Source organism: Populus euphratica, unplaced genomic scaffold (genome assembly GCF_000495115.2).
Source record: "Populus euphratica unplaced genomic scaffold, PopEup_1.0 scaffold385.1, whole genome shotgun sequence".
Lineage (NCBI taxonomy): Eukaryota > Viridiplantae > Streptophyta > Magnoliopsida > Malpighiales > Salicaceae > Populus > Populus euphratica.
Window position 1 is genome coordinate 1 of NW_011500276.1, and position 12,327 is coordinate 12,327.

A 12,327-nucleotide genomic window follows, 5' to 3' on the forward strand; every position below is an offset into this window, starting at 1 on the left:
ATATTAATATTAAAAAAATGGAGGCCAACTCAAGTTATTTCTTAAAACACTGCCTTATCATTCGTTCATATAGTTGAGGTTTTTTTATTAAAAAAAATATTCTATCAGATTTCATGTAAATTAATTAAGTGTTACTATTTCTTGGATTGTCAGTCTGTGTGAAACGAATTAGTATATGCCCTCCGAGATTTAAATTGTACTTGGAACTGTTTATTCTCATATTTTAAAAGTATTTTAAAAAAAATATATTTATTTTTTAAAATTTAAATTAATATTTTTTGTGTTTGTAAATTATTTTAATATAATAATATTAAAAATAATATTTAAAAAAATATATATTTTTTAATATATTTTTAAATAAAAAATAATTTAAAAAACAACATTTTAAGCCCCTAACACTTGCGGCACATGCTTTCTGAAATTTAACACCGTTATTGTGCAAGGACAGCTTATTGGTGGGCGCCAGGCTCACAGGGGATTGTGCAATCAATGAAAACAAAGGAATTTGTGTCACGCTCCTTGGGAGACAATTAAGTGTCTGCTTATAAATGTATTCCTGATAAATATTTTTTATGTTAAAATATATTAAAATAATTTTTTTATTTTTAAAAAAATTAATTTTTAAAATTAGTACTATTTTTTTAAATGAGTATATTAAAACAATCTAAAACATATAAAAACTTAATTTTTAATAAAAAAAATTTAAATTTTAGCTTGCGTTGTATTCCTAAACAATGATAACATTACATTACGTGCCGTCATCAACTATTCACACGAATTACAGTCTGCTGCCTCCTGGACTCATCCTGGTGCACGCATGCGAACCATGCGTTGAGAGATGAAATGGGCTTCCCAGGCATATCTCCCTGTAATCACAAGGTCTATTAATAACCCGCATTGAAGTAGCAACTAGCAAGGATACCGTATATTTTTAGTTTTATTCTGGGCAGCAAGTAGTTTTGGCAATGGCCTGTATGAAGTTTTCTTCTGGTTCTTCTCTTGTGCTTCTTGCAATGGTGTGCTCAAAAATCACTGTCCTTGCTTTCGATGATGCTCCGGCTCCCTTGCCAGCAATGGCTAATGGCTGCGCTGTTTCTTATTCGGCTTCGGTTGCTGCAATTGGATTTTCCCTTGTGTTTTATGTATTGGGGTCATCCTGCATTAGACTCTTCGTAGCTAGAATGTGTGTTTGTGTAGTGACTTTAATGTATTTTATGAAAATGTTACAATATTTTTCGCTGGATAATGAAGTACTCGAGTCCCTGATTATTGCTTCGTAGCTTGGTACTAGGATGACCTTCTGATGCTATTCAAGAAATCGAAAGTGTTGTTCACAACCTAGAAAATCTAAGCAAAAATTAAAGTTTGAAATTACTCGAAGTAGAACATTGGAGGCGAGAGTATCAAATGGAAAACAAGAGTCGGCCCAAGTATCTTAGAGCCCGACAGTTTCTTATGGCTTTTCTATAAACGAAGCTCAGTTTTCAATTCCGGGCTCTAGGGTTTCCACGGCCCAACGTTTTGAGTGCGGGTGTCGCTATATTTTATAATTTACTACCAGTAGAACCTCGTCAATTGAATAAGTTCTTGGGAAAGTGAATCTGAAGATTTAGGTTGGGCTGGATTGGTTGAAAAAGAGAGAATCGGGCATGGCCTCAAGCTCTGCAACAAGTCAAAATCCATTCGTTCCACCAACCACCATCGCTACCCGATGTATGTCTGCACTGCAAATCAATAGCCACTACAAGATTTCTGGTCTTAGATTTTAGAGCACACCACACCAGTATGGCTTCCGTGGTGATCTCACGTAAGCTCTCTCATAAGTTACTAAAACCCCCTCTTTCCTCGTCTATTTCCTCCCTTTTGATCTCCCATGGACCCCGAAACCACCCTTCCCTTGATTCTAATTCCAGTCTTTCTCGACAACCAACCTTAAAAACTAATCTCAATATCTCTAATTCCTTTTCAGGCTTTCCTGCTCGTTACTCCACTCTGGAACACCAATCACTAATAGATCCAAAACCCCCAAATCTTACTCTCTATTTTATTAGATCGTACTCTCGTTCTAGCACTAAAACCAGAGGTCATGACTTTACTCGTTCAAGTTTTTTTTCCGCATCTGCTATTGGAAAAGCCCAAAATCCAGCTAAAACCCCTGATTTCAATAAAAAAGGTTCTATTTTTACAAAATCCAAGGATTCTAGTTTGGATAGTGAGCTGAAAAATCCTAGATTTATTAGGTTGTTGAACCTTAAACCCAGATATTTTTCAAGTTCAAATTCACCATCAGAATCCGATAAGTCCCAAAACCAAAGCGAGCATCCAAGCCAAATCCCTGATCTCAAACACCAAGAAATTGAGGGACCAACTGTAGAGAGGGATCTCTCAGCTTTAGCCAATGAGACCAGAGAGGTTTTGGAAAGTATGATGAAGAATATTTATGGTCTGAGCAGGGCTGTTGCTGTGCTGGGTCTGGTTCAACTAGGACTCGGAGCCTTGATTTCTTATGTTACAAAAGCAACTCCCATGACTGAGGTGTCAATTCAAAGTTTTGTGGCCTTCGGATTCCCTTTTACATTGGCTTTTATGTTGAGGCAATCATTGAAGCCAATGTACTTCTTTAAGAAGATGGAGGAGCTAGGAAGGTTGCAGATTTTGACTTTAACACTTCAGGTTGCTAAAAACTTGAATATCTTCTTTGTGAGGGTTCGTGGGGTTTCCTTTTTGTGCATTGCGGGGATGTCAGTTGGGCTGTTGATCACTTCGTTGTCAAGATGATTTCTTCCATTTTGATTTTTCAAGTCTCAGTTATCATAATAATAAATGTTGATTCTCATGGTTAGATTTTCTTAAAGAGTCTTTGACATTGTTGTGTTTGCTATACTTCGTAAGATGCCCCAGACAGAAAATTCTTGTCATGGTGGTCGCGATTTTGGGTACGAATGTGCCTATTATTTTTGGCCAGGTCTATTTGGGCTTTGCTGTTGAATACCACTCTTATGTAACAGATTCGCCGTCATCGCCATTTTGACCATGGGAGTAATGATTTGATAGCTATTAGGGAAGTCTGAATGGTATCGTCATTATTTGTATTTGTAGCCCTACCAATAACGGGATTTATGCTTTCTAGCTCCTTTGGGAATTCAGTCTTCGTGCAACTCAGCTTCATGGGTATAAGGGTTTTGAGTTTTTAATCCCTTAGACATGTCCATTGGCTGATCCAATAATATCAGCCATGTCTGGACTCTTGGTTCATTTGTTAGTCAGTTGTTCAAACATCCAAACAGGTTTAAATAGTTTCTACACTGGAACAAGTTTTCTTGCATCCGCCATTAGCTCTAGTGTGTGACGCAGGAATGTTCTTTAAACTGTCAGTGATAACTATACTTTAATGATATACTATTTTCATTTAAATTTGCTAGAAACCAGTTCCATCCATGAATTGTTGATTCTAACAACATCGTATATTGATGGTAATTGTTAAGCTTTACTGACGATCAAGGTTTAGGTGCAGAAATTGAATCTCAACGCTGTCCAGAAAATTTGGAATTGCAGAAAATTCAGCCACACTTCAAGTAAAAAGCACCATGTACGTTCATTCTAAATTGTTCTATACAGCCACCCAACAAGAAGAAACTTTCTTCGTAGAGTAGATGTTTTGCTGATCAAAAGAACACTTGAAGATAGGAGCAGAAACTGAAAAGGTGTCATCTAATGGGGAATTCTCGTTTTTGAGTGAGTTTGCAACATCATATGGAACTTACGCCCCTTGACCTTGCAGATCTCTCCTAACATGATCTATTGGAATATGGATGATGTTAGGGGTCTCCTTGATGCTACGACTTTGTTCCCTGCTCAAAGAACCCCACCAGGAGACTGTTTTGTAGGATGAAACTCTCATAGCCGAACAGCCTTGTATGAAAACCCCGAGGAAGAATTGTACAAAGTAAAATACTGGTGCCACCTAGCTATCTTAATCTAACGGCATAGGCTTGGTTGCTGTATAATAAAAAGCAGATCTCGATCCTACTGTGCAAGTAGAGGCACATGCGATGGGCTGTCACAGATTTAACGTGAAGAGTGGCTATAGGAGCAACGCAAGAGATCAGCAAGGCACCTATTTGGGTGCCACTGCTATTGTAGATGTAACCTGTTGCTGTAGATCCGGGAACTTTCGAAGTTTCGGCAACGAATTATACGAGGGGCTTTTCTAACTGAATGATTTCCCCACCTGCTTCACGTAATGGCTTCCTGGACCAAGTTTGATTTAATGGATAGCACGCAATGAAAAAAAACACAACCAAAGCGAAAACTAAAGACTACATATCGCCTTCCTGTGTAAAAGTTGGCAACATGTTCACCAACCAACCTAGGAGATCTTCAAGTATAACATGAAAGCAAAGCAACGAAAACCCCCGATGCTTTTTTTTTTTTTCCTGATTTTTGGACACACTAAAGAGAAGGTGAGCACATGCTCTAACAACAGCAACTTAGTCAATTCTTTTTATTTTTTTATTTGTTTTCTTTTTCACTCTCTTTTTTCAATTAAAAAAAAAAACTGAACAAAATAAAATCCCTCAAGACAATCGTATCGTCTACGCATCCTTCCTATTCACAAAATTAAATCTAATGGTGTATGTAACTCGGGTGGGACAGCTTTGCGAGAGTACCAGCCTCCCAGGTATTTTCCCATTCAGATCCAGCAAATTCCAGCCCCTAAAAAAAGACTACCCCAAAATATTTGCTATAAGAAACCCTCCTTATTCACTACACCTCAAGTATTCGCTAATTTTAGCATATGCCTCCATGTACAGAAAAATCTTCATCCGAGGATGAGGATCTGTGGATTCATCTCTTTCTTAGAACCAAAAAATCTGCCAGAGTTACGATTCAGGCATTTTTATGCAACCTGTAACTATCAAAATCTGGATGTTCAGGGAAAAGAAAACATGAGCTATCAAACTCCGGCAGTACCCGAATACCGATCTGGTTTTGGTTCTGTGCGAACATAGGTGAGACTGCGGGCAGAAGGGGAGATAACACTGCTGCCAGAGACTGCAGCACTACTCCCAGCTGGAGTAGCTTGAGCATCTCGCTTCCACTGCAAACTTCTCACACCAGGTTTCACATGGAGCCAAGGCCTAAATGCAGCAGGAGTGCCTCTTGGAAAAGCCGCTCTAGAAAACCTACCAGCAGTATACGGAGATCCACGGGCAATGCGGGGCCATGTTGTAATAGGATTAGCTTCTTTGTTGGAAGAGCTTCTCTTCATGACCTGCATGACAAAAATATAGTTAAGATGCCTCCTAAGAAAGTAATAAAATGTGCATCGGTTCCAACAAATTGCTTATGAAATCTAAATCATAGCTACCATCCTTTCAAGCTAAAATGAAAGCATGCTTTAAGTTCTGGTTGCTCCTTAGAAAATAAGATGCTTCCTTGTTATCAATGGGAATTGAAAACTGCAGTTTTAACACTTCATCTACAAGCAGGCATGCGTGACTCTACCAGCTTGGACCACGTAACTTCTGTGAAACAACACCACATTGAACAATTATCATTTTACCTATTAAAATCATCTAAAGCTCCTAAGATATCAGAAGCACTCAAACTTGATTGCTCAATATATGCTTGTAAAAGAACTCAGGCCTTATAAAAATATATACAACCGAACAAATCTCAACAACTTTCAATCATGGAGTCATTCCATGTACTTTTGCGATACTTTTCATTTATGAATGCATGCAGGCACACAGGGACTTGCAAGCCCCCACATGCATGAGAAGAGCACACATAGTGGCCGCAAGAAAACTTGCAAAACAACCACTACTAAGTCACAGCTGATGAGGAGCAAAAGCACACGAGCATGGTTCATTTTTTTCATAGTAAATATTGACATCATAACAAAAAAATCTTCAAGCTGATGCAGCCATTGATTTAACTTTTTCAAATTTTGGCAACTTCATATATCTACCAAACCAATAAACAAAGTTCGAGAAAAAAAGGAAAGTGCACAGAACATACTACTCAGCTGACAGACATGCAAGCAAAAAAAAACAATACAGAAACGACCACTGCTTGTAGCAAATTAAGATGGTCTCTATGTTCATCACCTTCAGAATACGTGACATAAATGAGGTGCCATCAAGAGACAATGCAGTGTCCGCTGCCTCTTTGCGCATAAATTCCACATAAGCTGACCTGCATAGTCATGTTGACTTAGCCCCAAAAAAAATCAATTCCCAAAATTGCCAAGGAAACAGATCTGACTAGTGTAAAACAACTCACCCTGTTGGTTGTCCTGTTGCTGAATCAGTTACTATAACCACTTCAAGTACTTCACCGAACTTGTTAAAATGCCGAGACAGACTGTCCTTAGTTGCAGCAAAATGAACCTGTGAATAAAGCGGTGAAAATATTACAAGAATACAGTGATGAATGATCCTTCAAAGCTACAGCTTGATGCACATCAGCACTTACATTGCTAACAAAAATGGTTCGAGAATCAGCATCTTCTAAGGGGCAACCTGCAGTAAATGGACCTGAAGAATCATCCAAAACAACCTCATTTAAATATTACTGAAAAATGGCCATAAGAAACAAGCAGGACACGTATCAGAATGGCGACCGTCTTGCCATAGATGAGTTTGAGATGATGTCAACCATGAAAAACACCCAAATGGGTAACTCCATAAGTCGCAACAAAACTCACATAAATTTCATTTCATATTAGAACAACAGGTTCAGTGGCACTTAGAAGATTCTATAGAACTGACCGGATGCAGATGATAGAGGCTTCTGAGGTTCATGCTGAATATCACCAGCAGGTTTTGCCTGTTCATCATCACGCCACAAAAAAAGTGTCATCAGTCAATGCAAAGGAGGAATGGCAAGTGATTTCATAAGGGAAAAGGCAAGAAGAATAAAGAACCCAGGCAAACAAGAGTATCTTACATTTCCATTACCAACTGAGACAGTCTTGCTAACCTCCTTCATTAGCTTAGCACCAAATCTCCCAGCATTTCCTTCATTATTCTGAACCGATTTCTGATTATCCATTGCAGCATCCCTGGGTTCTTCATAATGAGGTGGCCTCCATGTGTTCACATTCACGGAAATGTTTACTATTTTAAGAGAAGTGTTTGCAGCTGAAACAGATATATCCTGATCCTTAGCTACATTGTATTTTGACATAAGTGCATCCTCGCCCTTGCTTCCGTAAGATGTGCCAGTTTGAGAAACATCCATAACCCTATGATCCACAACATTGGCATCATCATAACCTTCATTATCAGACATCAAATCAGAAGTCAATCCAGCTTCATGCTCCATCATATTCATAGCCCCTGCATGTCCACAGTACTTGCTTCTTTGAGGATAGTTTGAGTGGTTTTGCTCCTGAATTCCATTAAGTTCTTCATATTCATCATCTTCAACAACAGCATCTCTAAATTCAGTGACTTGTTCAGTGGTCAATGATGCATCCATATCACGACCAAGCCGATCAAACACGCTTCCTGAAGATTTAACTTTTACTACATCTTCAGCAGCTTCTTGCACAGCTTTTAATACAGTAGCCATGGGTTTTGGAACTCTTGCAATTGACTGGAGCCTCCTAGGACGATCAACCAATGATGTGTCCTCAGTGGATGTAGACACTACTGAACGAAGACGCTTCAGTGAGGGTTCTTTTACCATGCCTGATGGTCTCAAAGTTCTGACAGCATCTCTCACTGCAAACTGAAGTAGTCGTCGAGGAGCACGACTGGTTGCTTGAGAAACTGTGTCCCTCTGCTAAAAAGCTTGTTAGTGGATGTAAAATTTGATGACAAAGCACTTATTTTCAATAAAAAAGAAGGAGAAGAAGAAGAGAGCAGGTATGTCTGAACCACAGGGAATTATTTAATCTATTGTGTAAGTTCACTTTAACAGTTGAAGTTTTTTTTTTCTTAGTGTGGAAACCCTGTGCAGCATAATGTGCAATGGAAGCTGTTTTATAGGTTGAGTGATGGTAGAAAACTATGGCCTCAAGTTTGTAAGCAAAGCAGAAACATAAATCTCCTAATTTCCAACAAAACATGAATTCTGTAGAGTTTTATTATGATTTTGGTAGCTTTAGATTATATCATAAATCTCCTAATTTCCATTCTTGATTTTAAGAACACCTGTTAATGCCCATTTAGATAAAATAAAAGTAATTTACTTTTAGGCCATACTACTCAATCAAATATGAAAGAAAAACTAGAAATCCAAACCTTCACATGTTGTCGCTCATCATGCTGACTCCTTTTCTTCTGCTGTGGAGGTTGGGGAGATGTAGATCTTCTTGCACGAATGACTTTGCAATGAGTTTTTTCCTCCTGATGGATATTGACAACCACAGAGCTTCGAAGAGGAGGCCGGTGGTTCAGATCTCTCACTACACCTTTCCATTCTCTTTTATGCTGGCCTCTATATGAATTATCAGGCTTCACTTTTTGGGGTTCAGAATCCATATGATGAGATTCATTCCCCCCAGTCTGTTCTACCAGTGTGGGATTTGTTCTGGCCACTTCATCTGTGCCAGTCTCCTGAGGTTGTATATACAAATCCAGATTTGTAGCCAAGTGATCCCACAGCCTGTTAAAAAACAAGTGATCTCTCTATACAAATGGGAATGACTTAAAACAGAGTTAACAATAATATATTTTCTACAATATCAAAGGTATCAATAACTGGAATGAGAATCAAATTACCAGGATACAAAAGACTCACTGTCATCCCCCAAAAAAACATTCAATTCATTTCTTGCTTCTTCCTTATCCCTGCCATTTCTCAGCAAGACAATTACATATTCCTGCCAAAAAATTTATATTTTAAGCATGGAGGAGAAATTTGTCAAACCCTCTGATGAACCATGGAATATCGTAATAATAGAAATGTATTATGAATGTGCTTTTTAAGACCCAACTAATAACTAACAGGACTTAAACATGCTAAATGCAGTATCAATAACAGAAGAACATCACTCTGGAAACAAATATGTGATGTATAGAACTGACATTGGGAAGAACTTTTAGGATTGAACCTTTATAAACCACATAGGAAAAAAGATGGAGGTAGTTCCATGCTACTCAAATTTATAGACAAAACAGCACAGGTTCAGTCTTAAAATTAGTTTTATTTTCTGAAATTATTATTAAGAGTATTACCATGTGACTTCTAAAATATTTACCGAGGTTAAGTTTTGTTGCATTGATAATAAGACTAGTGAATCATTTTCCTGCAAAGATCTAGGGCTTTAACTGGTTTAAAAAGGCTGCTAGGACTATTTTTATATTTATCAATCTGTTCAGATTTTAGAGGTTTCTTGGTGAACCCTAAACCTCATTATCTTGTTCCAGCTTCAATTTTGTTCATATCTTAACCATTGTTCAGCTGTAAATGCTGTTTTTTACTGCTTTTCTCTTCTCAACCTATGTCACAGAATCTCTCAAAGCATGCCCTGTAACATACATAAACATCTCAAAATTACACAAGTGCATCGGCTTCCCACTTCTGGCCAGAGTCCAGCTCAAACTGTAAACGATCCTGACCTAATACCCACAACTGTACCAAACTCAGAAAATTAGTCCCATAGTCAAATCACCCAAAAAAATAAATGAAAGCAAAAGGATCCTTTTATTTTTTTTATACAGAGAAAAAAAGAACCAACTCAGAAATCCATGTCCAGTCTGAATTAAATTCCTACGTGTACCTGAGCACCAATGAGAGCAACATGATACAACAAAACCAATTGGTCAACACTTCAGTCAGCTAAATGCCGGCTCACGTGATAAAGTCCACTCAAATAACTGAACAGTCCATGTGAATGAGGCCAAGCAGCTAAAATTAATCTCAAGTACAAATTCTAAATCCTGCAAGGTTTTGATACTCCTTACCTTGTTTTCATATTCCTAAATAACGTATTGCCTTTGCTAACTTCTCTATATAGTACAGAATTCCAATAATCATGTAGCATGCTCAGCCCCCATGAGACCATGCCCTATCATGTGCACAGTCATTCATGTGAATCTTACCTTAGAGCAAAACCTTAAAAGTTCCCACAATCTACACCTAACCAATTTCCTGGAGGTAACCCTGCTTTATTGCAAGGTATTCAAATTCATTAACCTCAGCCCACATGAGGAAATAAAATATGTCATTGCGAATAAAATATATATGCAATCCACCCACAGAGTTCCTTGCAGTGATAAAATATCAACCATCAACGAGACATCCAGAATCATAATAGCCTCAGATAAAATTCCAAAATGCAAAATCCCTAAAAACACCCAGAGGGTTGGACAGCATTCAACAAACTATGCACGCCGAAAATGAGGTCAATTTTCAAAAATGTTCGGCACATTTCCCTCACACTATTTTGAACATTCTCTAGTTCAAAAGCAAATATGTAGCAATTACAGTTTCACCATTTATCTTCTCACCTACGCGCTATCAACAATTATCTCACCGTGCATGTCCACATAACCGTTGACATTAACAAGTAACAGCTCTAACAGATTCTAAATTTATGTCATTTTCACCTCTCTCAATGTTAGCCCAGCAACAGCATTTTCCACTACATGAAAAATCACAGAATGAAATTCCACAAATACCTCTCCTGAACCAGTTCATAACAGCATAAACTCACTTCAACTTAGCTAAACTCGATCCCAAACTAGTCGGGATAAAATGAACCCCATCATTTCATAGAAGGAAACAAAAAATAACACGATATCTAGACTCCAAAACTAGCCAGTCAAATTAAACCCTAAAGAATAGATTCACTGCAACGCGAAAATCAAAATTTCAAAGAATAAAAAAGCAACGAAATTTATTATTCATGTACTCATATATAAATGCGTACCACAAGAACATCGTCAGTGTAATCGCCCATAAACTCCTTAAGCTTCTCGCTAACTCTATCTCTCAACAAAGCGGCTCCATCTACACTGAAATTAACCCTAAATTTTCCATCCACGCTTCTCATCTCTCTCAAATAATCAGAAACCCTGATTAAATTTTCCGGCTATTAAATCGCCCGCAAAAAACCAATGATTGAAAGTCTACGATTCCGAAAACAAAACCTAAGTTTGAGGGTTTAAGCGGCAATAAAAATTCTTCGACATTGATAGAGATGGTGTCATAAGTAAATGTGGATGGGTTAAGATTTTCTCGGGAAAGTGGGGGAGAATTATGGGGTTTCATGGAAATAAAAAAACCACAGAGGATTTTAAATTTCCGGAGTTATGACAGGGGTGTGGAATTTTTAAAAGAGATAATTTTTTTTTTTTGATTAATGTGGTATCCGGACAGCTTTTATATATAGAATTCAAACTTAAAATTATAAAAAAATAAATTTTTAAATTTTAAATTTTTATCACCATTATTATCTAGATGGATAATAAATTTTGAAATTGCGAGACTGCGTTTGTATATATATTATGAACAAAATATTAACGGCATGGGTTTTTTAACTTTGCACTGGACACTGTTATAGCGAAATTATGTTTTTGCCTCGCAGTTAAAAAAGGAAAAGACAAGGAAGTCTTGTTGCAGGGGCAGTTTAGTCTTTTCCACTTGCCCGTATGCAGATTTATCTTTAAAAAAATAAACAGTAAAATTATTTATTTATACTTTTTATCCAAAAAAAATAATAATAAAGTTGTTGGTTAATGATATATTTAACTTTTTACTTATTAGATGCAATAAATATATGTGTTTATTAAACTAAGACATTTTAATTTATACTATGTCATATTTAATAACATAATTATGATAAATATGACATATCTAATATATTAAATCTAAATTATTTGGATTTGATAGTCAACTAAGCTCAAAACACTTAAACTTGACATTTTATTAAGTTTAAGGTTATATGAATTTGACAAATATGTCAATCCAATACATTTAGGCTTGACAAACAATAAAGTTTAAATTAATAATAATTTTAGAAGAATAACTAACATTTCTTGAATCTAATCTCAAAAAACAACCCAACCTCAGTAGGTTGGATTATATTTGATGTCTTAAAGCTTTAATCTCCCCCACATCTTTTTAGGTATGTAAAAAAACTCAAGACCTTGTTAAATTTTCATTTAACATTAACATGGATGTAAAGAATATTTATTTTTTATTAAATATTATCAAGTTAATTACACTGCAATTCTTTCTTTTCATAAAATGGCAAAACTCATGAGTTATAAATACATTATGAGACCTTTAGAATAAATATTCACAATATTCATTATATATATATATATATATATATATATATATATATATGTTAAACAAAAATAAAAA

General features: G+C 36.6%; 2 protein-coding genes across 7 annotated transcripts; one reads left to right on the forward strand and one right to left on the reverse strand.

The window, feature by feature from the left end:
• The first annotated feature begins 1,574 nt into the window (after positions 1-1,574).
• LOC105113039 (uncharacterized) lies at positions 1,575-2,858 on the forward strand. Of its 3 annotated transcripts, none has more exons than XM_011009026.1 (2): positions 1,575-1,958; positions 2,076-2,858. In XM_011009026.1, exons 1-2 carry the CDS (start codon positions 1,786-1,788, stop codon positions 2,776-2,778), a joined length of 876 nt encoding a protein of 291 aa, XP_011007328.1. In that variant the 5' UTR covers positions 1,575-1,785; the 3' UTR covers positions 2,779-2,858. The 3 variants fall into 3 exon arrangements, with proteins under 3 accessions (XP_011007328.1, XP_011007329.1, XP_011007330.1); XM_011009027.1 differs by having other exon boundaries at positions 1,575-1,954; positions 2,072-2,858; XM_011009028.1 differs by having other exon boundaries at positions 1,577-1,807; positions 1,970-2,858.
• Positions 2,859-4,588: 1,730 nt separating this feature from the next.
• Positions 4,589-11,297, reverse strand: LOC105113040 (nucleolin 1-like). Of its 4 annotated transcripts, none has more exons than XM_011009030.1 (10): positions 10,889-11,297; positions 8,736-8,836; positions 8,256-8,619; positions 6,955-7,794; positions 6,777-6,834; positions 6,481-6,527; positions 6,289-6,395; positions 6,114-6,201; positions 4,975-5,275; positions 4,589-4,858 (listed from the first exon to the last, which is right to left on the reverse strand). In XM_011009030.1, exons 1-10 carry the CDS (start codon positions 11,009-11,011, stop codon positions 4,761-4,763), a joined length of 2,127 nt encoding a protein of 708 aa, XP_011007332.1. In that variant the 5' UTR covers positions 11,012-11,297; the 3' UTR covers positions 4,589-4,760. The 4 variants fall into 4 exon arrangements, with proteins under 4 accessions (XP_011007332.1, XP_011007331.1, XP_011007333.1 ...); XM_011009029.1 differs by having other exon boundaries at positions 6,481-6,542; XM_011009031.1 differs by having other exon boundaries at positions 4,766-4,874; positions 6,481-6,542.
• Positions 11,298-12,327: the final 1,030 nt, after the last annotated feature.

Excerpts from the sequence above, each read along its gene's own strand:
- LOC105113040 (XM_011009029.1), bottom strand. The coding sequence starts at position 11,011 with ATGAGAAGCGTGGATGGAAAATTTAGGGTTAATTTCAGTGTAGATGGA. Across the intron at positions 6,835-6,954 it reads TCTCAGTTGGTAATGGAAAT|GCAAAACCTGCTGGTGATAT; the intron begins GTAAGATACTCT and ends GATGATGAACAG. Across the intron at positions 6,202-6,288 it reads GCAACAGGACAACCAACAGG|GTCAGCTTATGTGGAATTTA; the intron begins GTGAGTTGTTTT and ends ATGACTATGCAG.
- LOC105113039 (XM_011009026.1), top strand. The coding sequence starts at position 1,786 with ATGGCTTCCGTGGTGATCTCACGTAAGCTCTCTCATAAGTTACTAAAA. Across the intron at positions 1,959-2,075 it reads ACTAATCTCAATATCTCTAA|AACCAGAGGTCATGACTTTA; the intron begins TTCCTTTTCAGG and ends TTCTAGCACTAA.